Raw genomic sequence first — 25550 nt, 5'->3', positions numbered from 1 at the left:
TTCTCCATGAGGAGACAATTATATTTATTTAACCTTTTTAAAAACACACAAACACAGTCTCGCTGAGCAAACATGCTCTTTTACAGCAACGCCCTGTTAACATTTACACTGAAGAATAAATAAAAAGCAGCACAACACAAGCGGAACAGGACAATAATAATCAATGATATTCAATGCAGAGATGAAGAGAGATGTTGCTATGATAAAATAAGATTCAGTAAACTGATGTTGCTATTCTCTTCAGTGGTGTTTGAAAAGAAATGAGGTACACAACAAAAGTTCAGTGTGGGTTTGAAAACTGGTTTTGTCTTAACTGTTGTTTCTGCTGTTGTTCAGCAAGTTCACACAGAACTACATGTCCCTACCAGAGCCACAGGGGAGTCATTTTACAAAAAGGGAATTCAGATAAACTTCCCAATAATACTGGTAAAAATAAGACTGTTCAGTTCAAAATTAGACAGTAGACAGCTTTTGATTTATTTGAGTAAATCTCCTAATATTGGAAGTCCAGTAAACTGATGAAATGTACAAAAAGTCCTTCATATTATCTGACACATGTAGGGAATGGTGAATAGTAAGAGAGTGTATAGCTGTGTGATTATTGCTGTAGTAGTAGACGCTTTGAATGATGGCTGTGACAGCATATTATTGAGTGGCTTTTGTATAGCTCCAGTCAGTCAGTGGTGGACGAAAATACCTGAGGGCACCAGGCCTTTTTTGCTGACAAAAGGCAAGGCAAGTTTATTTGTATAGCACATTTCAACAAGGCAATTCAAAGTGCTTTACATAAAACATGCAAGGCATCAGGACAGAATGTAAAAGCAACACAACAATATATAAAAGACATTTAAATACAATTAAAAAGTGTTAAATTGGAAATAAAAATAAGCTAAAATAGAATAGCATAGATTAAACAGGAGAATAAAAGTTACAGTGTAGTATAAGATATTAATCAAAAGCCTTAGATTTTATTTAATAAAAGGCAGCGGCAAACAGAAAAGTCTTCAGCCCTTACTTAAAAGAACTGAGAGTTGCAGCAGACCTGCAGTTCTCTGGGAGTTTGTTCCAGATATGTGGAGCACAAAAACTGAACACAGAAGAAGAAGGAGGAGAGATGACATGCCCTCTGTATCAGTTATTGATCTGTTTGTCCCTTGTTCTCTCTGAAGAGATTGATCTGTTGTTAAATTTCCCGGACTAGTTTGTGAGGCTCATTTTGTTCCACATATACGTCAATACAAGATGTTTAATCTGATACAGCTATCCAGGGGAAGTAACTGACTCACTAATTTCTTTTTTCTTTTCCTTTCATTTTAATTTGGAACAAGGACTTTGTACAGTTGTACATATTACACAGCATGACTAGCTTTCCATCGCATTCCAGTTTTTAACATTAAGAGCCAAGGGAATTGAAAAGAAGAATAAAAGAAAATAATAATAATAATAATAATAATAATAATAATAATAATAATAATAATAATAATAATAATAATAGTTACAAATAAACAAACAAACACAAAACAACAAAAATGGTATCCTACAAAAGTATTCCTACTTATACCCATATATATGTATGCACATGGTCACATAGCTTCACATTTAAATTTGCTTATACCTCTCTGCTCTGCTTATAACTCACTGCTCAGATAAATAATATTTAGAAAATGAAGGGTAGAAAGTGACTGTCTGATTTCAACTTAAAACATGAATAAAAAACAAAAACCAGATATCCGAGGACTTTGAAACTCGGGTTATTTCCTGTTTGTCCCTCAGCGGGATGATCTGCTCTGATTGGCTGTAGCGCGGACCAATGAGAGAGAAGAGCGCGAAGGGGAAAACATGGAGGAGAGGAAGAACCAAAACAGTGTCGCAACAGATTGAAGAAGCTAAACAGAGGATGAAGGCGGTCATTTAGCGCCAGGCTAAGTAGTACTAAGTCGAAAGGGGTTTAAACATTCAGCCAAAGTAAAATGTCCCTGAGTGCTTCGTGTGAGTCGGTCTCTCAGAAAAGGACTGTGTCGAGTCTCCTCGGTGAGTTGACAGCTGGACCGAGTTAACGTTATTATGCATGAGCACCAGCAGTATACATAATACAGAAAATACATCTTAAGAAAATGTTAAACTTAGGTTAATATCCTAGTTGTCCCTTTTTATGTCATTATCAGAATCATCTTTATTGGCCAAGTGTGTTTACACAAAGTATGTGACGCTGGTTTAGTGGCTCTCAGTGTATTTACACAGAATAACAACACAACAATCTTCAGAAATATACACAATTATGAGTGTTTCTGTGTTGTCTCTATAAGTGCTGACTCAAGTTTTCAGCGTTACTGATTTATTATGGCGTTAAGTCAACCACCTTCGCCTATTAGCATGGATACACTAAGTTGCCAGTTTTTTAAATAATAGAGAACCATCCGCATTTATAACCCACCAAATGTAAATGTTATGTCATATACCTAATCATGTTTTAAGTTAAAGTTTAACATTTTACATCTAGCCGACAAAAAAATAACAATGTCCAAATTCTATACCGATTGGCAAACAGTGTATTATACAGTATTGAAAGTGTTTAACCCCTTCAAAACTATTTCAGTGTGAACTTTTGTAAAGCATGTTAATGTCTTCTTCTGCTGCTGTATCCGCAGCTGGTCGTGTGGTGAAGAGGCCGAAGCAGGGAGATGGTCAGCGGCTGCAGGAGGCAGCGATCCAGCTGTTGGAGCAGCAGCAGAACCTCTGCAGTCTGCTCAGGGAGGTCGGGGTGAGTGAGTGGACCTCAGGATGACGAGAGAAATACTGGGTTACACAACCAATGAAAAAACACTAAGTCATTGTAATAATGACATTTTATACTTACTCTATGGACTGGGAAGAGACAAACAACTGACATTGTAACGAATGTTAGATATGATTAGCAGTAAATGTGCCTTTAAATGTATTAATAGTGAAATACAAATGCTGAACACTATGCCATCTGATTGGCTAGAAAATCTTTTGCATTGCTGTATGGCTCAAAGAAAGGTTGCTTTAGTACAAAACCCACAAAGTGGCACAGTATTGTTTCGGCAAAAGTTGAAATTTTATTAAAATAAGTGCTTTAGAGTGAATTATAAGTGTATCCTATGATGAAAAGTGGCTTTTAAAGATTTAGTTTTCCTCAGGAGTAGACCTCTGCTACATGTGTTTTTTCTGTGGTTACTGATATTTCTTTCATGTATTTTTTTGTAGAATCCAAATCCATCCAATATTTTCTGCACTGAGACTGGAGGGCAGAAGCCAGCAGAGTCTAAAGGCATCCCAACAACCATTGCAGGTTCACTCCTGGGTTAGTGTTTGAGAAAACAAGCCTCTGTGCTTCAAAATGGCAGAACAAGTGACATGCTCGGGCCTAGACAGACCTGCTGCTCACACATTCATCACAAAACACACAGCTGCAAAACTATTAAAAAATTAACTGAGCATCTTGGGTAAAGTTTTGTTATAATTGTGTGCTACTGCAGTTGGAAGCAGTGTTTGGTTACTCAGAAATCTGACATTGAATGGTAAAATCATCAACAAAATCACATAACATTTGTCTTCTGGACAACTATACACTACAAAAGAGACTTATGGAAGAAAACATCAGCTGTACCTCATGACAGTCACCTGATGTGACATAAAGTTAAGGCTATGAACTTTGATATGTTTGGTTTTCTGTTGACAGTGTGTGAGTTGAGGCGTCAGGCTGCACAGCTGGGTGTCCCGCTGGCAGCGCTGTCAGTGAAAATGGTGCTGGAGAGACTGACGGAGATCACTGGAACTGAGGAAGAGGAGGAAGAAGAGGACAAGAGGAGAGAGCTGCTCACTTCCTCTCAGAGAGTGAGTATCTGACAGCAGGATGAAACTGGTTTTCAGTTAAGAGTCCTTGTATCTTACCGTTCTGCTCCAGAGCATTGTACACCCTCACAGTTGATGTAATACTGAACACCTGTATTTTAAAGAAATTACATTTCATCAAAAATCTCTTGCACACCTGTGTAGTCTTTGTGACAGTTGCGTTGGTGGAGTAGTCACGTACTAAAAAGAGGAAGAGACACCTGCACACTGTTTTCACTTGCAAGTGAAGACAGTGTGCAGGTGTCCCTTCCTCTGGGCTGGATTTGATGTTGCAGTTTTTGTGGCATACTCCAAGGTGAGCGTTCAGTCAGAAACCGCATGCAAATCTAAAAAAAGATGCATTCATTCACAGGTTGTTGACTGTGGAGAGTTTTTGTAAATCTACAGAGACATCTGAGGTTTTAGCAGCCACCTCATCAACGTGTTTGTGTGTAGAGTGAGTCAGTGCGACATCATCTCTTTGTACCACATGTGATTTAGATGCTAAAGCATATTCTTCCACTGAATTTCAGGAAAAAATCAGTGCATTTCCTGTTCGTGTCCAACAAAAGAAAACTAACGAAAGCAAAAAAAGTCTCATATCTATCAGCATCTTCAATCTGCAATATCAGTATTGGCTTTCGGAAACCCATATTAGTTTCACTCTAGCTACTAAACTTTTTTTTTAATAAAAGGTGTCCCACTTAAGTTGCCTCAGTTTATCACATTGTTTATTACAGTTTATCACACCTGTTCAGAGATGTCTGTGATTGGTTTGATGCTGTTTGTGTGTGCTTTTGTATGGCTTGCTATATTTGTTGTGTGCCTTCTTGCTATACTTATACAGTGTTATGTATGTGTGCCTTTTTACTTTTTTGATACAGTGTGTCACATTCACAGTGACTTGCTGTTTTTTCCTGTTCTTCCCCCTTTGCAAACCTTTGCTGTTCTACTAGTTCTGCATATTGCAAATGTTTGCTTCATCACATCTGTGCCGCAGATCCGTCGGCAGATTGTTACATGTGGTTTAACTTTCTTCAGCTACAGTGGCAGCCAGTAAAGTCTCCACCCTGAGTTTGCTCTTCTTTACTGCAGGATTCTTGATCAGAGTATAGAAAGCAAATATGAAAAATCTTTGGTGTAAGTGTCATTCCTGGTCTGACTGTACTGTTCAGGTCCAGCTGTGTGTCCTGCTGGAGTCCAGCAGAGAACTGCTGTCACAAGGAGCCCTCTGCCCCAAGCTGCTCTGGCAGGAGTACAGGAGGGGTCAGGTATGTATGTATGTGTGTTATAATTCACTGTAAATACTGTACATGATGCATATAAAAATGAAAACACATTTATTATTTTAGCTATATCAAAAGTATTAAGGTGAAAAAACAGAAACTATGTTTGCAGAGGTTTCACTCCCTTTATTTCATTTGGTCTAAACTGCAATAAAAGGCAATTTCCTTAACATTCCTCAACTTTAATGTGTTACTTAGATGAAATATCTTAACACTGCAATAAAAAGAAAACCAGAGGAAAGTATGTTTTCAGTTGTGTGCACATACAAGTTTGACTTTCTTACTTAATCAAACAGATGTAGTAAATTAAATAACTAATGTGGTGTTTTTACAGAGGCTACCGCAACTGGAAGTGGTGTACCATCTTCACTTTTGCAACATTCTCACTCTAAAGCACATTTTAGAGAGGTAAGAAACATCAGTTTTTGTTGGTTTTATTTTCTCAGGGCTGGTCAGCTGCTGTGGAGCTAGTCCTGAGCATACAGGGCTTGATATCATGCAGCTGGGACAGGGCAGAGAAGTGACTTCAGAAAAAAAACAATAAACCACAGCTTTCAAACCACTATTTTTACTCCTACAAACTCTATGGAAGCAAAGGCAGGCTTGAAGGCAACTGAACACACAACATTGGAATTTAAATACTACCAAATTCAGGGTTCCCAAATTCAGATTGTTGAAAATTCAAGTGTCCGATATTCCAAAAGCTATTCATGTTGCTCAAATTCAACAGATCATTTGTGAATCTGATAATTCAAGTCAAGTCAAAAAAATCATTGTGCTCAAATTGAACTGGTTAAATTCAGACAACAAAGTTCAAGATGAAAAATTCAAATTTGGGCTATTTGGGATCAATTAGACTTCTGTCCTATCACATTACATTCTCAGTCACATGACCCAAGACAGAGAGTTCAGAGAGTGAAGATGACTCAAATCCTGGAAACTTTAATTTTCTTTCTGAATTTTAGTAGTTATTACATTTAACAATTTGCTTTTCAGTTGCTTAGAAAATTCAAATTGTCATGACAATTATTTACTTCCCTAAGATACAGTTTCATTATACTTTCTTTCACATCAATAACTTAATTATTTGCAGAATTCTCAACAGAAGACACAGACAGTGCCCCTCTGTGGATGTAGTAAGAGCCATCTTTGAATTGTACGCTGACTTCAATTTTAAAAAAAAAAGACTCACATATAAGCTCCACACAAAAAAGAGGAATGACAAGATCACTCAGAGTTCGAGTGGAGTGACAGTTAAAAGCATAACTGACACCTACAGGAGATGAACTTTAACCCCCCATTCAGTTATGGCTTCTTGTTGCTTTCTCTCCTTTCAGTGATGAAGGCGTGAGGTTGTGGCTGGTGTCTCAGTTGAAGGCTCTGTGCGGTTGGACACCTCCACCGGGAGAAAAGGAAGCCCAACAAGTTCAACTGAAAGTGTTGTCAAGTAAGGACACGGCTCTCTCTCACTGGTCTGGTTATAGTTGTGCTTCATGGGAGACATGAGCTCAGTCAGTCATCAACAAACAGGACTTAAAGCTGTTCATCACCTAGACCTTACACACAAAAACTACTTCAGTTTTGAGAGAATTTAACCCGATCAGTCAGTCAGGACACTAGCTAAATGTCCTGAAGTCAGAGCAGTTTAGGTTCCCTCTGAAATCCTTGTGCAACAAGGCAGTGTAAAAACCTAAAAATATTAACACAATAAAAACACAATAAGGTGATGAGACAAATGAAGATATAAAAGAACTGATACTATACACGCAAGACAGAATACAATAAAAGGTTCATATGATAACAAGAGTCTCCAGCAGCTCTGTGAGGATGTACTTTGCTGCAGCAGTGCGTTGAGCTAAATGCTAATGTGGTCACAATGACAGTATTAATGCTAATTCTGATACTAAGGTCACAATCTTAGTTTAGTGTGTTAGCATGCTAACATTAGCCTATTATCACGAACACTAAAGTACAGCTGAGGCTGATGGGGATTTTATTAGGTATCGATGATTGGACAAATAGAAATTGTGTCCTGGTGGTGATACTAGAAGGAAAGTCAGGGGGTTACTGATGTTATTATGATTCATCCTGAGGGAGACATGAATGTGTGCACCAAATTACATGGCAATTCATACAACAGTTGTTGAGATATTTCAAAATCTCAAATGGTGGCATTAGTCAAAATCCTTAAAGAGAAGACGGTCAAGATTTGCTATGTTAGATGTTAGATTCAGCTTTCTTTGTGATTTGCTGGTGAAACATGTCTGACTAGGAAGGCCGCTGCTCACCAATTATTTAATGATTTTATTCGCCACCTTGACAGATTTACTCAGCTGATTCCTGTTTCACACATTTCACACAAATCAGTGAGACGGCCAAACCTGAAATAACACCATGAACTCTCTGCCAACATTAAAAACACGTTCACCCACTTGTTGGTCATCTAAACCTTTTCTCTTATTAAACTTAAAGAGGAAAGATTATGTGTAACGTGAGCTAAAATTCTACGTCATCAAGCCGGTTTCTCCAAAGTTTTGTTTCTACATTACTTTACTAATCATGTCTTTGTGATTTTAGTAGTTCTTCATACCTGTTCCTTGCTTCTACAGCAGAGCCAATCACTAACACTGTCAGGGTTAGGTGTTCTCACTGCGACTAAAAAGAAAAACAAATAATATTGGATAAAATGTCTCCTTGTATTTCAGCTGTGCTTGGAGTCTTGGTGGGAACAGGCTTCCAGCTGAGTCATGATCCAGCAGCTGCAGACAGGAGGATCTCCCTGCTCTGCTGCTCGGTACTGGACGACATGCTCTTCTGTGAGTCTGCATATCGCTGTCCCACTTACTTTGTCTTGTGCTGATGAAATATTCAGTGACTTTGATTCACACCTCTTGCCCCACAAAGTTATTTTCTACTTCTTTAACTGTTAAGACGTTTCCAGTATTATTTTAGAACTTTTTTTGTCTTGCTTTTTAACATTTCATTGTTTTACCGGTTTTCCTCTCAGGGCTTCTGGACACTGTGGACAAGAGTTTGATGCTGCAGTCTGCTGGCGCAGGAGCTGAGCTATGGTGCTTTGTTTTTATTTGTCTCATTAACCTTTATGTCTGAGCAAGCTGAGTACAAAGATTTACATTTATGATATGCATAGAACCAGAAACAATTCTTTCCAACTTTGGTATTTAAAGCTAGTTTGGTGACCTGGTTCTTTGACTACTGGATTTGGAACTGTTCTTTGATGTCTGGACATCTCTGTCACTTGACAGTGACATAGAGATGGATAGAGATCTGTGAGTTTGTACCAAGAAAACATTCCTTACAAATCCCCAGTCTGCATGGTTTACTCCAGGCAGGATGGAAACATGAGCTGCGTCTCAATCTAGGGGCTTTGAAGGATGCATGAAGCTCATGACGTTCAGGCCCTCAGAGCACCTGAAATTTGAGGGTCAACCTGTTTTTCCTCCCCAAATGAGCATCAAACAAAGCAAAACTAAAGGGGAACTCTTTACACATCAGAGTCTAGTTACAGGTGTTGGGGAATACTTCTGCATATGTGCAAAAAGTTGTGTGGAGCTGAAATATGATAAACTGACTCAACTGATGTCACTTGAGTCAGCGTAGGTTGGGGCTGAAGGCCACAAGTTTGAAAATGAAAAAACTGTTTGGGTGTGGAGTTAAAAAGAAGTTGCCTAAGGCTAGCGGCTCAAGGCTACATTAGCCACTACTCGCATAACACCCCTAAATCTCTGTCTCATCTGTCGGCAGTCAAGGTGCTTTGTGGGTAATGTAGGCACTAGATTTTGAAAAAGGAGAAGACGATATGGAATCGATTTTGATTTTTGTTTTAAAAACTGTACTTCGTGTAAACCTGTTTTATGGGAATTTACTCAATTTTGGATTATGTCCTCCAAATGTGAGCAAAAGATTTCTGCATTTCTTTGGAACAGCCTTTGAAATGGGACAAACTCTTTTTGACCAGATTATGTGTTTGGTCAAGATATGATGTGTAATGATGCAACCAATGACTTAGACTGTTAACCTGCCATTGTTATGGTACAACAAAAACCTGGATTTTGTGGGGCCAACTGATGCTTCTACACTCTTTAACTGTCCAGTTTTGATCACATGCCCACTTAAATTCATTAAGGGTCTTGTAGGCGATAAGTTTCCCCACACGATTTTCTGTGTGATAGCTTGAACAGGTTTTACACTTTTCTGAACACCTTCATCCAGGACTACAGCTGACTGAATAATTTTCTTTCTTGCTGCACTGTTCTCAGCAAACTCTTGACACTGGAGTGTGAAAATTCCTGCTGCTTGTCTGGTCATGAAATGCTGAAGCAGTGCACCTGGCACCTAAGAACAGACCACGTTTGCTTAAATCAGTGTAACAGTGACTGTAACTGTCTCTCGGCTCGGTCTGCATGCTTCACACACTGAGTCACGGCCTCTTGATTCTGTCTGCAGCAGTGAGCTGTTCATTTGTATGTGGAGGTATTGCAAGAAAGCAGCCACTGAACCAACAGCGCTGTGCATGTCCCTTCACAGTTGCAGAGACATATACAGTATGTAAATTAAACCTGCAGTGCGGAACTTTGCTAAACGAGTTCACAAATGCTGATTAAGCCTATCACCGCCAGATAAATCTCTCTGTATTTTAACAGTATAGGAAGTTTTTTAATCTGACTTTGGGGGCGACATTCCTGCGCTTCCTGTTTGACTGTTAATTGTGTGGCTCTTCTAGACTTTCTAAATGTTATCGGACCAAATGGATCAAATTCTGATAGTGAAACGAGTCATTTCACCAGGGTTGTATGATGCTCAAAACAATTTATCCACCGTTTTACAGCTGCAACAGTAGGTTACGGCCAGTGGTGTTCTGGCCAACGGGCATACTGAGACAAATCCCAGTGGGCCGGTGGACCGTCAAAAAATATGTTTTTGGGCTGGTGGACTGTCACAACACATCAGTTTTAACCTGCACTCTCTGTGTGCCTGTCATTTGGGGTGTGCATGAGAGCGTGCTGCATGCCCCCCTTTACTCTCACTGCCAGAAGAGGGAGTCCAGTACTTTAAAACATGGACTGTGAAGTTTACTGTTTCTCCTGTGATTAAACTTGAGACACTGTGGTAGATAGCACGAAGGTTAACTGTGCTGTTTCTGTACAAAAACACATTTTTATCCCCATGTTTTTGAAATGGGGATAAAAATGTATTATTCTCTATAGTGAACACACAGTGAGAGGGTCAGTGGCTTTGAAAATATGTGAATTCTGACCTGAGTGCAGCTAAGAAAATCATTATTATAACATGGAAAAATATATATATTAAACAGTGGGCATCTTTTAGCTTTAGAAATGTTGCGTGTGTCTCTGATTGATGAGGCAGTTGCTGCTGATTTAGTTTTTCCTGTATCTAAAATGTATATGAAAGGTATACAGTGACTGTGTATTGCATAATGTGTAGAGAAATGTCAAGTTCCTACGAATTGCAAAGTGGCAAGAAGGGTGGGTTTGACTGTGTGGGTGGACTTTTTTTTTCTTTCTTTTCTTTTTGTTTTCCTGTCATTTGGTTGTATTAATATATGCACGTGTCGTTCTGTGTGAAGGGTGTAAAGCTGATCAAAAATATAAAAAGTTGGTCACAAAGAACTCCTCCAAAAATCATTGAGAATATGAATGATATTAGATGTATCTGTTTGTCACTCTTCTACCCTGTGTTGTGTTTTGTACAGGTGTCAGCTATTTGATGCTTCATTGTGTGGAGCTTCAGTGTCTCCAGAAGCCCTTCAGCGTTTCTTCACACACTCCCTCACACAGACTCTCACTTACAAGCCTCGACTTACAGGTAAAGACAAGTAACAGGCCGTTTTTAAAATTTTTTCATAATACCATTCATACTTGAAACCCAACTCTTAGTTAAACAAATGAAAACCACATTCCTCAGTGTCAGATGCCATCACTCTGCAGAATGAGTGGACCTTTGCAAAAGCCTGTCGGTTGCTGACCTTTCTTTTCCGTAAGGTAAATGTTTCTTGTCTTTAAAAGTTGTTTATGACTATAGACTGGAGTGGTAAGCCTTCATACATAATTTAGCTGAAGATTAAAATATCTTTTTACCTGTTAACGTGGGTGTTTATACACTGCTTTGTTCATTCTTGAAAAATATCTCCCGTTCCAAGTCTGTCACTCCCACCTCTGAATTTCACGGCCATCTGTAATATTCTGACTGACAGATGACTGTTGTGTTCATGTCTCTGCAAGTAGCTGACTGTTTATATCCTTGTTATGTTATGCTTCTATTTCATAGCATTACAATTAAGCGAACACAGTGTACCATTCCTGTATTTTAAGCTGTAGATGGATGGAACAGCAGTCAAATCACTTCAAACATCAAGTGTGTGGCCTTGAGCCCATTGGGAAGACTGTATTAAGTATATTGATTTATTGTTTATAATGTTCTTTATTGCAAAGCTTGTGCACATCAGTCTGTCAGTCAGCTGCTATATTCTAGAGCTAGCAAAAAGACCCATCTTATATTGAGATACTGATTTAGCACCTTCACATCTCTGGAGGACGAGGTCTGTATCAGGTGAACTAACAGCGATTCATCTGTATTGTTGCTGTGTTTCTGAAAAAGTTGGCTGTGATCTTCAGTGTAGAGCAGCTGCTGCGTCACCTGCAGCAGGTTTTGGAAACCCATGAGGTCAACTGGAAACACATCCTGTGCTTCCTCTCCACTCTGCTGATTTACAACCCCTGTGCCGAGCCCAGCCTTAAAGGTAAACACGGGATTTACTGATACCGGTTTTACTGGATTAAAATGTCAAAATGCCAATATTTTGTGATGACAATACATTTGACTATTTTGATGGAGAATGTTTTTTTATTTCATTTAAAACCAGCATACTGGTAATAATATTAAAAATACCATTTTACTTCTATGTGATCTGATTATAGATGGCTTGCAAACCATCATATCAGGCTACATCCAGTATAGAAGCTGAATTCTCTTTTTATGCCTGAAAGTTGTAAAAAAAAAGTTCTTGCAGTGAGTCATTACCTGCACACATCTTGAATATGAGTGTCATTTTTTTTTTTTTTAACTTATTTCTGAATCAAAATAGATTTAGAAAATTTACACTAGATAATATTACTTGACAACAAGAGTCACCATTTGTCAATTAAAAAGTTGATTTTTAAAATACATTAACGAGACTAGTCATTGGTTTTGCAGGTATTTGTACTAAATTTAGTGTTGAGATATTTCTCAGCATAAGTGAAAACTTTGACCCACTAGTGGCGCTAGAGGACAAGTCATTACAATGTATCTTCGAGGAAAATAAATATCTCTTGTAAATTTCATGGCAATCCATCAGATAGTTGTATATCTCAGTCCTAACCACAAACGTCAACCTCATAGTGGCTCTGGAGGAAAAGTCAGAGGATCACCAGAATCAGTAGGATTCATCCTCTGGGGATCATGAATGTTTGTATAAAATGTCATAGCAATTCATAATAGTTGTTGGTATATTTCAGTCTGGACCAAAGTGTTGGTCTTACTGTCAGGCCGACATTGCCATCCCTACAGCTACGCCGCTGGCAGATAAATCTCTAGTGCTCATTTGCAAAATTAGTGTGGTCGCCCTCTTAACCCTGCTAACATATTTAAAAGAGCTTTAATAATGAATAAGTAAATAACTGGTAACAAAACTTGAATGTTTTCTCTTCTTCTGCCTCTGTCAGAGCTGCTGTCCAGACTGCTGAGCTCTGCGTTTGAAGGCTATGACTTGGAGAACATGATAACTGCCTTCCTGCTGGCTCGACAGGGGGCGCTGGAGGGACCCGGCATCTTCCCCTCCTACAGCGATTGGTTCAAGGTTTCATAGCAGTTTCTCAACACCAGGGTTCTAACCAAAGATGGTCTTGTAAAGGACAAGGCTGGCGGTATTCTACAGTGTACATATTTCTTATTGTCATCAAATCCCATGAAAAGACCAAAAACAAAGATGTGTTCATCTGAAGGAACCTGTCATAGTGTGTCTCATTGATGTGTTTTAATAGTTTTGAACAACAATGAAACTCTACAGCACAGAAGAACAAGATATATCAGACTCTGGTTAGACTCACAATACTTGTTTGTAGGAACAATTTATTATTGGTTTCAGTCTTGTCTTGGATTTGTTGATAAGAAAAATATAGAATATTGCCAGCCTCATTCTGTATGGCCAACACTGCTGGACACACACAGCACCTTAAATACAAAAAGTCTTCCCATGGACATTATTTTACTAGCAGTTTCTTCTGTTTCTGCTTTTTCAGATGTCTTTTGGTGGTGGCAGTAGCTGCCATGCGACCAGTAAGAAATCTCTGGTGTTCCTATTGAAGTTCCTGTCTGACCTGGTGCCCTTTGAACCTGCACAGTACTTAAAGGTGACCCTCTGCTTATATCTTTCTCCTCATGGGCAAATTGAATACTTGAACAAGAAATGATAGCAGGATACAGAAGGGATTCACATACAGATTGGAGAGAATATGTGATTTGAAACATGTTTTAACAGTTGCATTACTAAATGTAGTCAATATACATAAATGGAAAAACATGCAAATGTAACTGTTGTGTATGTAGGGGATGATAAATGTTTGAAGTATAATGCTTGAGAAAACCTGCATGAGAATTTGACTTCACACCTACTTCACCTCTGTGAATACAGTCTGCAGCGTGTGCTAAGAAAACTCTGAACTCAGAGCAACAATCCAGCTCTGATTTTTATCACCTCACTGACATTTTCTCCCGGTAGATTCACATCCTCCACCCACCATATGTACCTGTGAAACACCGCAGCCTCCTGATGGAGTACGTCTCTCTGGCCAAGACCAGGCTGGCTGATCTCAAGGTTAGATTTACACCTCAAAAACTAATGCTGCTGCATTTAGTTATTTACCATCAAAACATGAATACTGCATTATTTAAAAATGTTCATATTGAAACAATATAAGAATAACATGAATGATGACAGTCTTAAAATCCAATAAAACCTGTTGTTATAGAGTCCTCCCTAATGTTTTATGATGTCTCCTTGAATCCGTGTGTGTGTGTGTGTGTGTGTGTGTGTGTGTGTGTGTGTGTGTGTGTGTACATACATGCAGGAGTCAGTGGAGGACATGGGTCTGTATGAAGAGGTTTCTGGTGCAGGTGGAGCAACAGTGCAGGTAATAGTGACACCTAGTGGTTTGTTTGTGTAGTGACACCTTTTGATTCAGTGGCAAAGGTTCTGAAAAATCCATGTGTGTGCTTTTTATAGGGTTGAAAAGCATTGACAAAGTCAAATATCACAACATTTTTGACTGAATACCGTGATATAGATCATATGGCAGTATTTGAAAGCTGACTGTTGATGCTTTCAGAGGAAAATGGAAATTATGGATCAAACAATCCAGCAACCAAACATGTAAAAACTCAGAAAAAGAAAATCAAAAAAATGGCATCACTTTACTATTGTTATGCTGTATAAGTATAAGATTAATATTATTGTGTGTGTGTGTGTGTGTGTGTGTGTGTGTGTGTGTGTGTAGCCTCAGTGTCAGGCTGTCCAGGACGTGGAGAAGGCGGTGTCTCTGTTTGAGAGCACAGGAAGAATCTCTGCCACAGTCATGGAGGCCAGGTACTCAGATTAACAGCTCACCTGCAGCAAATCCATGAAGTACATCACTGTATATGAGAGCATTAAGATGTGTAACAGGTTTTTCATAATATTCTGTTTTACCTGCCATTTACTGATTTATGTAGATGTAAAATTGCAACTAGACAGAGACATGAAACGACAGGTTATTGACACTCTTGTCCTCTCACAGTATTTTCCGGAGGCCGTATTTTCTCACACGATTTCTTCCTGCTCTGCTGACGCCAAGAGTGGTGAGTAACTTCACTTCACTTCACTTCACTGTTGTTCTCGGCTTGATCTACACATTCAGACAGACAAGAGCTGCTTAGGTTGCCTAATACTTGATTTACAAATTATGTTTTAGTTTCATGTTTAGGAAGGGTTTCTTTTATCTGTGGGGAATTCCTGTGTTATCTTGCTATCTGTTATTACAGACCTTTTGATCTTCACATCACATGCTTAAATTTCAGTTTATCTCTCTTTCAATTACAGCTTCCTGTGAAGGCAGATGTTCGGATGAGTTTCATAGAAGCTCTGAAAAAGTGAGTTCTTATCAGAGGCTTGTGGGCTGGACGTAATGTAACTCTTTGGATCCAGTGCTTTGCTTCAGTTTTCATTTTTAGTAGTGTTTGTGCGCCTTATAACAACATTTATATTGTTAACCCAAAAACTGTGTTTGGTGTATTTCCACTTATGTACCTCTCAAAGTCTCATAATAGCTTCAAATATGCATGTTGCAAATATCTTTTTTCAGAATAAACAGAACTTTTTGAAAAAATGAAAGAAATATTTTATTAGAATAAGTCCATTCAGATTTATAATTAATTATAAATTAGAACTGTCCAAAACTAACACTACTGTTGTTTTTGTGTATTCAGAGCAGATAAGATCCCTGCTGCACAGTATTCATCTTATGTGGAGTCCTGCCAGAGACAGAGACAGCAGAATAGTGGGTATCTTCCTCCTACACTGACCATGAACATCATTTATGTAACAGAAAATCATCTACACTAAAACAGTTCAGTACATTTTGGAACGTGAAGAGATCTGTTTTTATTTTGTCTTTGTAGTTTAACAGGTTATGTAATACCGTGATAAAAATATTTGACAATTTGAAGTCCAGTGATTCCTTTTCGCTTATTATTATGACAAAGGTACGACAGTCACATAATTGAGAAACAGACACATTAACACTGTGTTGTGTTCACAGAGAGTGAGGTGTGTGTGGACACTTGTGATGATCCTCAGGAGGTCTTACATGTTCAGCTGCAGGAATTCAGAAAGCTGGTTGTTGATGCAGATGAAGGAGGTAAGCCCATGATAGATACAGTCCCTCACACACATATCCACAGACACACAAAGACACATGCACGCTTAGTATTCTGAAGTGTGTATGTTTATGTGTAGTCCATGATTTGGTGTTATGCAAAGAGGAACATCTTCTATGATAAAGAGAATCATGTCTCCAGCCTCATGTTTACTTTGGTTTTGTGTTGAGGCAACACAAGATATTGTGATTTATTTGAATCAGTTGACAACAGGTAGCATTGAAACTTGAGTAGTTTGCGGTCTTCCCCAAATTTACTTCCAAAATTTGTGTGCTCTCCAAAGAGTTTTTCTTTTGTGCATTCCCAAATCCAACTGGTTGTTGAGTTCTATGTACTGTCAGTCTTTAAACAATAATTGGATGTCCAATGTCCATGAACATTGAAACCGTTTTTGCTTCCTGTAATCATTTGTCCTGTTCATACTGGCCATTTAGAGATCTCTTCCTAAAGCGCTTTCAATGGAGTGATGGGGGACAAAATCCACAAGCCTCCTGTCTGCCTGTACTGTATACAATCAAATAAAACCAAAAAAGAATCCTTAAAAGATGCAAGAAACAACCAAACTGTGAAAGTGTGGGACATTGAGTCTCTCTACAGTGAGTTCAGTCATGTAGCACATCCCTGACTAACACTGTCTACTTGAATCCCTCAACCTGTCGTGTTGGTCATGTGTCCTCAGAGATGTCGGCACAGCTGTCCAGGATCTCTCACACTCTGAGCGTCATCTTCCCCGTTCGTCCTGATGAGCTGATTGGACAGACAGTCATCAAGCTTCACACAGACACACCTCTGTCTGTGGAGCTCCACGTTAAAGTACGCACTGACAAAGTTCATCGTCTTCCTTGTTGTCATGTTTTTATATTGTGTATCTTGCTGTATCAGCTTAATGTATCTCTCCCTCACATCTTCAGGTCGTCAATATGATCCTGAGAAACTTCTGCCAGTGCATGTTAGACGCTTCCCAAGCAAACCCTCCTAACAAGTGAGTAAAAATCTTAAAAATAATGAAAAAAAAAAACAACAAGAATTTGATTATTGACAGGACTTGAAAAGTTGACTAGGTCTTTTTTTTGTCTCCAGACAAAACCTATGGGCTTCAAAGTTTGTCAGCATACTGCTTGGTAACACACAGCTCCTCTGCAGCCTCGTACACAGACTCTGGCACCTATTTCACAACCAGGTACACTTCTCTCTGTTTCTGTCTGAGCCTTTAACTGCCTGATTGTTTGTATTTCAGTTGCCTTTGTCAGAGAAAACTAATTTTGTATTTTACTGGTCTGTAAATTCCCAATAATTTCCGTGTAATGTTCCTGGGAAGACCTACGTAATTGGTAAACTTCTCATTACCAGTAATTAACGTCAATTAAATGTTAAGCTAGCACAACCTAGAAAGTCTGTTAGTCAGTGCACAGCAGGTCAACTGAACATATAAAAATGTCCACTTTCTCCACAGGAAATTCTTTACAATTCAACATGTAAGGAGAATACAGTTTCCATAATAAATTAATATTTACTTTAAAATAGAGCATGAAATTCCTCTGGAAGTCAACTACTGCTTTATATTCAACACAACTTAATAAAATAACAGAACTTTGTCTCTATTTTTCCTATACATAGTACCAAATTACATTGTGCTTTGCCGGAAACTTTTAAGAACTTATTTGGAAATAATGGACTTTCAAAATAAAGCTTCACCAATTGAACCCCTAAGGATAGTAGGGGCATCCTGGGAACCTGCACTTGGATACAGACATGATAGAGGAAACTGAAGCTGCCCAAATCTTATGTAATCCAGTATAAAGTTTATGTAATACATACAAAACAAATAGATTTTTAAAGGATATAGCATGGTGGGTCAGGTACAAACTTTGAGTCCAATATTTCTTTTGTTTCACTTTCTCTGATAATATCATTCCAAACCTCATTCTCACCTCACCTCTTTACTTCTCTATGGCACTCACATCAGTACATTCTCTCATCAGTTTTACAAACCTCTTCTGTCCAAAGGGGTCATCGCTGAGTGCCACCCACTTGCTCGGCCTGGCAGCATTTGTGGTCCACCTCAACGCCTCCATGTCCCACAGTCCTCTGGTCCAGCTGGTTCCTCCCATTCTTCCCAAGCCAGTCCCCATCGTAGAGGCTCTTAGCTCAGCGCTGGTCTGCAGCACACACAATAACATGCTCTTCTGTGTCAGGTGAGGTTACTTGTAGCATTTTACCAACAGAATATTATCACGAGCATCTTGTTACAATGTTATTTTCTGGATCTTGTTGTTGTTCAGGTTGTGTGTGGCGGCTGTGTGTTACGGTATCTGCAGAGGAGACTCGCTGCCTCAACAACAGCAGGACTACATCTCCAGCAGCCTCTACAAGAAGGTATCAGTTTCTCTTACTCATAATTAAATTGGCTCGATGCAGTGTGTTACATGAAAATATCACATGCTGTAATGTCAGACATGTCATAAAAGGTCTATAGGGAAATATTTGCATCCTTGATCTTGTTAAAAATAAAAGAGAGCAGTGAATAAGTCTCTACCATCTTGCCTACTCTCCAGGTCCTTTGATTTTGATTTGACTTTAATTTTACATAGAACTGTGTGTGTATGTGTAGCTTCTGTACCTCATCCCAAGACTGTTGCCTGAAGCCAGAAGGACTCCTGCTGATGGTCCACTGGGTGAATATAAGGAGGAGAGCAGCCTCGGCCTGTGGAGCAGCGCCACACACAGCAACAGCACCTGGAGGAAGACTGCTTGGTGTCTGTGGAGACACCCTGCTTTCTGTCAGCTACAATACACACTACAGTATCAGGTAGGATGGAGTCTCCTGAACTCCTTCCCTGTTGTGGATCAAGTCTTGGCTTAGAGGGTGTTTGTACAATACTGTGTTGTACAGAAAAAAAACATGAACTTTTGTTATATTTGTCCAGTTGTCCTTCACAGAATGGCTGTCTCATGAGCTCAAAGTGCAGAGAAGTGAAGACGCTTTGTCTGACCCAGAACGGTAAGAAAACACACACTCATACTGTGCCCTTTGACATACAGTTGAAATAGAGGGAATAGTGACTGTGTGTGTGTGTGTTACAGGCAGGAGTACCAGCAGTGGGCGTGTTTGGAGCTCTACCTGTCTGGTCCGGAGGAGGAGGGAGGCTGTGGAGGAGACATGAAGAGCCTCTGCTCTCACCTCCTCAGTGCCATCATGGATCAGCAGTTAAGGTTGGTGTAAATGTAATCAGCACTGTTAATGCACACACTAAAGAACTTAAATACATATATACAAACTTATAATAGACATCAAGTTGTAATAGATTTTCTTTTCCACTCCAGGGGTGAGTAATATGGATAAAATACTCTACCATGGTATCTTGTCGCTAATCCAGCAAATTAAATACCAGACAATATGTACTCATTGTACTTCATCAACATTGCCCACAATGGCCTAATACACCCAGAGATATTACAGGGAGAACTGCCATGGTACATGATATAGAAAAATAAAATACTTTTGTCTTCTGTCTCACAGTGTATCGCCATATTACCCAACACCAATATAATCCAAGTTCAAGTGCTCAGACTTTGTAGAAAGTGCACATAAGAACTGTATATTGATGCAGTCTGTAGGGTTCAAATCAATCTCAGAAAACAACAAAGCAGCTCATTGAATTTACTCCGAGTAAAAGCCAACAAACCACTCGTACTGTAGCTGGATGGATGTTACATAAGCTCTTAGCATGGACACATCTGGAGATTGTTACTGTTAATTCATATTTACTACATATGCTTACAGGTTAATTCCGTTGACAATTATAAAAATGTATAGTGCAATGCTTATTAAGAGAAGTGTTCATATTTTAAAAGCAATATTTGAAATAAAAATCTACAAACACCCTTTGTCACAAATATTGTGTTGACAGTGAGCAGAGCTCGGAAAAGCTGCATCACACAGTATCAGAAACAGGAAGCTGTCTTCCAGACATCCTGTCCAGATTACAGGTGTGTACACTGTGTGTGTATCTCTGAAGTGTGATCATGTGGTTTTAAATTCATTCAACACAAGTGAGCCAACAAAAAAAAAAAAAAGTAATCAAAAGTGATGTTTAATCTGTGTACGTGTGCGTGTGCAGGAGCTTGTGTATGAGATGGAAGTCAGCACTCCTGATATGTGTGACTTCCTGTTTGAGCTGGTGTCTCAGAGGTGCTCCTCCACAGCGAGCTCAGCTTCACCGAGCATCAGCTCTGAACTCAGCCTGCAACACACACTGAACACATGGAACAGGTACACACACACACACACACACACACACACATCATGCAGATCACCTCTATCGTTAAGTGTGTAACCACTGAAACCTTCTGTGTGTGTGTGTGTGTGTGTCACAGAGTACTGCTGGCACTCCCAGCAGTGTTGTTCATTAAAGTAAAGACTGAAAGAGGGATGACGACTCTGGACTGCAGCAACCTGATACAACATGTCAACCAGCATCAGGTGAGCTGCTGGGCAATTTCTGTCAATGAAGTATAAACAAATAATAAAAGTAACACATCTTATGACAACCAACATGTTGGTTAAAAAAAGAAAACATTCAGAGGTTTGTATATTCGTTAAAAAGCTTGTTTTTCTAATCAGATTGTGATACATTTCTTTCTCAAAGCTGAACACTTTGGAAAAGTGCAGAGATTCTGTGTGAGAAATGTCTCAGTGCTCACATCTGTCTTTGTCTACATTTCTTTCCATTTGTTGATGCATCAGAGGAAGGTGTGTTCTCCGGCCGGCGTGTTGTCCTGCCATATAACAGCACACTTCTTGAGAGTGAGAAACACATCGTTAAAATAATTAAAATAATAATAATATAAGATGAACATGTTCTCTTATTGTATGTCAAAGAGCTCTCCTGAGATCTTGTGTTTCCTCTCCAGGGTGTGTTATGTGCCAGTGTACGTTGTTTGGGACGCTCGGGTGAAGTCAACAAAGCCTGGTCTCAGATCAGCCTCCACTGTCCTCTGCTCCTGCTCTCTACAGTGGTACTGTCTGCTCTCCTTACAGCTACTCATGCTGATAACAAGTCCATCACACTTGGGTTCAACCAGTATGTTACTGGGGGCTTGGATTGAGGCTGCTCATAGCTTTTACACCAGTGTTAAAAGAAAAACCTTCACCAGTGTTAAAACACTATTGTATTAGTGATGTATAGAAGTGTAGGTCCTTTGTTTGTAGGTTTGTTTTTTAAAAGTGTATTTCCATGATCAAATCCAGACTTATTATCTGAACATTAGCAGTGCAGCTATTATTGAGTGTATAACAGAAAGTTTCAGTGCACCGCAAATAATATAATATTAATATATTAATGCAGAGCTTTTTTATTATTTAAAACAGTATCTTCTTTTGCATTCAAAACTCATTCAGAGGGAACCATTTTTTCTACCCACATCAGCCTCTTTTGACCAGAATACACACCATCTGTTTGATGGTTGCATACATGCTTACTCTGTGTGTGTGTGTGTGTGTGTGTGTGTGTGTAGCACTGGTGGAAGCGTCTGTCTCCAGTGGTGTTGTCACTGTGGCATCGTCTGTGTGATGGAGACCCTCTACCAGAGCAGCTGCAGCTCCTCTCTGACTGTCAGCACTGGGCCTGCAGGTATAACCAGCATCTCTGAATCTCTGGTCCGCCGTGCTGCAAACCATGATCTGAATGTTTCACTGTTAGTGGTACTACAGGGACAGAAAGACTCCAGATCTTTTGTTCTCCACATACTCTCAGCTTCCATTTCTGTCTTTCTGGTGGTTTGTCAGTGAGTTAGTTGGTTCATCTCTGGTTGTTCTGTCTGGTCCGCAGTTTAAAGAAGGGCCAGTTGTCGCAGATACCCTCTGCTCCACCTCTGCTGTTGGCTGCCAGCCTGTATGGAGCCTGGCGAGGCCATGGGGAGGACGAGCAGAGCTTCAGTGCTGCTCTGAAGATGCTGCGACCAGAGAGGGACATGAAACACAAACAGGTGAGAGTGCAGAAGTTTTCCAAATACTTTTCACCATCCTGGTTTATTCAAAACCAAAAACCATACACTGTTTTTTTTGTATTTGAGATGTCTGATTTCAGACTTTTGTGTGGCACTTGTGCAGTTTTTATAATTGCTTGATAAAGAAAGGGCCAGTATCGGCACACACGACTGTGGATGGAGACTTAGGGGACACATTTATGGTTCTCAATGATATTGCGTGAGCTTTTAGCTACTGATTTACAATCTATGATATCACCAAGCTCAGAAAATAAATGCTAAGTGATTTTGATGCCAAAACATTTACTTTGACAGCAGTGGGGGAAAAAAGTTTATTACTCATAAAATTCTGATATTACAATTGTTCGGACTGCTTCTATTATTAATCCAATAGGAGACAGATGACCACTGGAATATACACAAGCCCCTGGTCATAAAGTGATGGTCTGTTAAGAGGCTGCTAGAGTTCAAGCTGACAGATTAAACTGATGATTATTAATTCATCTACTCAGTGCTGGTGGTGGTGACATTCTGACTGACAGTGATCTCTGAGCAGAGGTTGATCTTGGTGTGTTTTATACCTTTTAATATATTTCTACTGCTTCTGTCTGATGTATTTCTTCTTCCAGGTGTTAGTTTTTCTGCTTTTCCTGTGTGTTAACAACTATCTGTCAGCCCTCCTGTGTCCTCAGGTAATTCCCATGTGCACACACACAAACACACACACAGACACATACTTGTCTATCCACTACCTCTGTGTTATACATGAGCACCGTAGAGAACCAGACTTTTGTAAAAAAATATGACGTTAAGTGTGGAAATGCTCAAATGTCAGTATGAAAGTAATGGATAAGTGATGTAGGAATTAAGTCTGTTCCACTACTGCACACATTGTGTTTTTCTATTGATAAGAATGTCTGCTAAATGATACATTATTTATGCATCTGTGTATTCTATACTTACACATACACACACACACACCCTGAGGCCAAACTCAAACGTATCTGAAGCTTCAAACAAAGCACAAACACAGTAAAACAAAATGATCCCAAGACTCACTCTTGGTAAATATACACACGTGTACATGATGTGCAAAATATTTATGAAAATGTTAAATATTTTTGGTGGCAGTTAATATATTAAAATTGTCAGATAGTATGTAATAGGTGTATATAACAATGATCCTATAGTAAGACTTACATTGAATTACATGTCAGCATGTTAGCATTACAAGCTGATGTTAGCATTTAGCTCACATTCAGCTCTTGTTTTAATGTGTGGTGTTTTGCTGTCCTGTATTGTTGCTGTGTGATTGTTTCTGTAGGAGAAGAGTCATCAGAAAGTCAGCAGTTTATGCACAGAAGTCCTGAATGTATTGATGGACTCTGCTGACTGGCTGCTCATCTTTAAATCAAACGGTACAGTTTATATCTTCTTAAATCACACCTCAATTCATTCCATATCATCTGAGCATATAAAATACAAAACTAAAAAAACACCTACTTCACCCTGATTCAAAGTCATCATTTGTCAGATTCAATCTAAAATTAATTTAACATTAAATCTTGCGTATATTCAGAAGTTGTTAAACTAATGTGCCATTTTCCCTCCCCTCCAACTCTAGAACAAGGTGTTTACCAGTCTGTTACCATGGCGACATCAGATGAGTTTACTCGACTGATGCCTTGGGCCTTCTACAGGTTAGTTTTTCAAGAATTAGTAGTAGTTAAACCTTAAACCATTAACACTCATTTTCACATTAAGACCCCCTGTAGATACTACCTGTAGTTACTCTCACAAGTCCATCAGTCAACCAATAGATTCGATCATGACCAAAACTAATCAGGACAACAGGAAAGTGGACAGGTGAATACTACTAATACTTACAATGTAAATTCTTTCTGCAGTTACTCTTTGTAATGTGTGTGTGTGTGTGTGTGTAGTATGTTGCTGCAGCAGAGTGCGGAGCTGCTACACAGAGCTGTGCGATGTCCAGGGTTCCTTCACACTGCCGTCCTCTGCTACATCAACCTGCTCCAGCTCTTCCTGGAAGGAAACACACCTCCACCAATCACCGAACCCCCGGACAATCAGGTGACTGAGCCTCAGCTGGTCAGAGCGATGGCAGCTTCACTCAAATCTGTGACATCGCTCTGAATTCAATCATATAAACTGTGTCATCAGGTGGAGACGTCCCAGATCCTGAACCACGCCAAACAGTTTCTCCTGAAGGCCATCTCTCAGGCGTCCCCTACCACGCTCTCCTCCAGCCAACTCAGACAGGTAACCTACACACACCTGTAACAAGAGCTTCTGCTGACGGGATACATGCTAACTCATCATTTCTCTTGTCTTCTTCCAGCTGGAGTCCCATTGTGCAGACCTGGACCCAGAGGTGGCAGCGGCTCTGTCTGTGCACTTCGACCCTCACAGCCTGAGCCCGGAGATGGATTTCCTATGAGCAGCTGCTTTTAGGCTGAGAAACTGGCTAAAGAGAGCTGTGACACTGACTGAACTGCAAAATGTTCTTCACTCCTGCAAGATGTGGACGTGTCTTCTTTACAGTGACGCTGACTGAAGCTTCTGTATCTGTTCTAATGTATCAAATGTTACTTCTAACACACACACATGTTGGAATAGAGTTCACATGGCACTTCACCGTTCAGATTTTACAAGTTAAGACTTAGAAAAGCTTCTACATTTTATTTACAGGTCTTTTTGTACATACTGCACACACTTTATCATACATACATACATACATACATGTACATCTGAAGCCCTTTTGACTGTTTACAATACAGAGAGAAACTCTAACTCTGAAGAGTTATTATATACTGTAATAACTTAATAAAAAACAATGACCTAATGAAATTGAACTGGAAGTAGTTTACATATGTTAAGGTAACAAGAATATTGCATTATAGAACTTCAAATTGCATTTATGTAGCTTACACAGTCATTTACTGTATACGTGGCTGTTTCTGTGTACTTCACACATGGAGTGTAAAATCATTCTTCACAATCGTCACATCACCTCTGTAACAGGCACCAAGAAGTAGCTGTCATCCCCTAAAACTTTAAAATCTCTTCTGCCTTCAGATGGAAGAAAGTATCTTACAGTCATAAACTGAATGCAGTTTACCAGCAGTTGTTTTTATAAAGTCTGTCTTCAGTTTATGCTGTGTGGGAACAAGAACGCCCCACCTGTTGATCAGGATTCTAGATGCTTTCACTCCAGAGCGACAGGTTGCACTGAAGCGTTTGGGAAGCCTGCTGCTTTCCTGAAAACAAGCTTAGAATATGGTAGACTTGGTCAGAAAATGTCCTGACAATGAAATAGATTCATTATGGAATGAAAATCAATTTGCGAAAAATATAAAAAGAGCTGTCTGTAATTATCAGAAGAATGGCCACTATATCCACTAAAAT

At 39.4% G+C, this 25550-nt stretch overlaps 1 protein-coding gene across 1 annotated transcript; it reads left to right on the top strand.

The window, feature by feature from the left end:
* The first annotated feature begins 1811 nt into the window (after positions 1 to 1811).
* LOC121897170 (Fanconi anemia group A protein-like) lies at positions 1812 to 24992 on the top strand. Its single transcript, XM_042411500.1, has 42 exons — positions 1812 to 2031; positions 2649 to 2761; positions 3229 to 3325; positions 3704 to 3858; positions 5031 to 5126; positions 5476 to 5549; positions 6479 to 6588; positions 7847 to 7957; positions 8149 to 8212; positions 10876 to 10988; positions 11088 to 11164; positions 11781 to 11922; positions 12887 to 13020; positions 13463 to 13573; positions 13942 to 14037; positions 14291 to 14353; positions 14717 to 14805; positions 14996 to 15056; positions 15298 to 15347; positions 15684 to 15754; positions 16016 to 16114; positions 16813 to 16946; positions 17045 to 17115; positions 17214 to 17313; positions 18141 to 18328; positions 18416 to 18509; positions 18745 to 18942; positions 19061 to 19134; positions 19218 to 19346; positions 20045 to 20123; positions 20255 to 20406; positions 20511 to 20616; positions 20881 to 20940; positions 21048 to 21152; positions 21651 to 21766; positions 21965 to 22121; positions 22751 to 22813; positions 23446 to 23539; positions 23746 to 23821; positions 24065 to 24215; positions 24306 to 24404; positions 24484 to 24992. Exons 1-42 carry the CDS (start codon positions 1971 to 1973, stop codon positions 24580 to 24582), a joined length of 4332 nt encoding a protein of 1443 aa, XP_042267434.1. The 5' UTR covers positions 1812 to 1970; the 3' UTR covers positions 24583 to 24992.
* The last annotated feature ends 558 nt before the right edge of the window (positions 24993 to 25550 follow it).

The sequence above is a fragment of the Thunnus maccoyii genome, chromosome 5 (genome assembly GCF_910596095.1).
Source record: "Thunnus maccoyii chromosome 5, fThuMac1.1, whole genome shotgun sequence".
Taxonomy (NCBI): domain Eukaryota; kingdom Metazoa; phylum Chordata; class Actinopteri; order Scombriformes; family Scombridae; genus Thunnus; species Thunnus maccoyii.
This window is presented reverse-complemented; position numbering and strand designations above follow the sequence as displayed.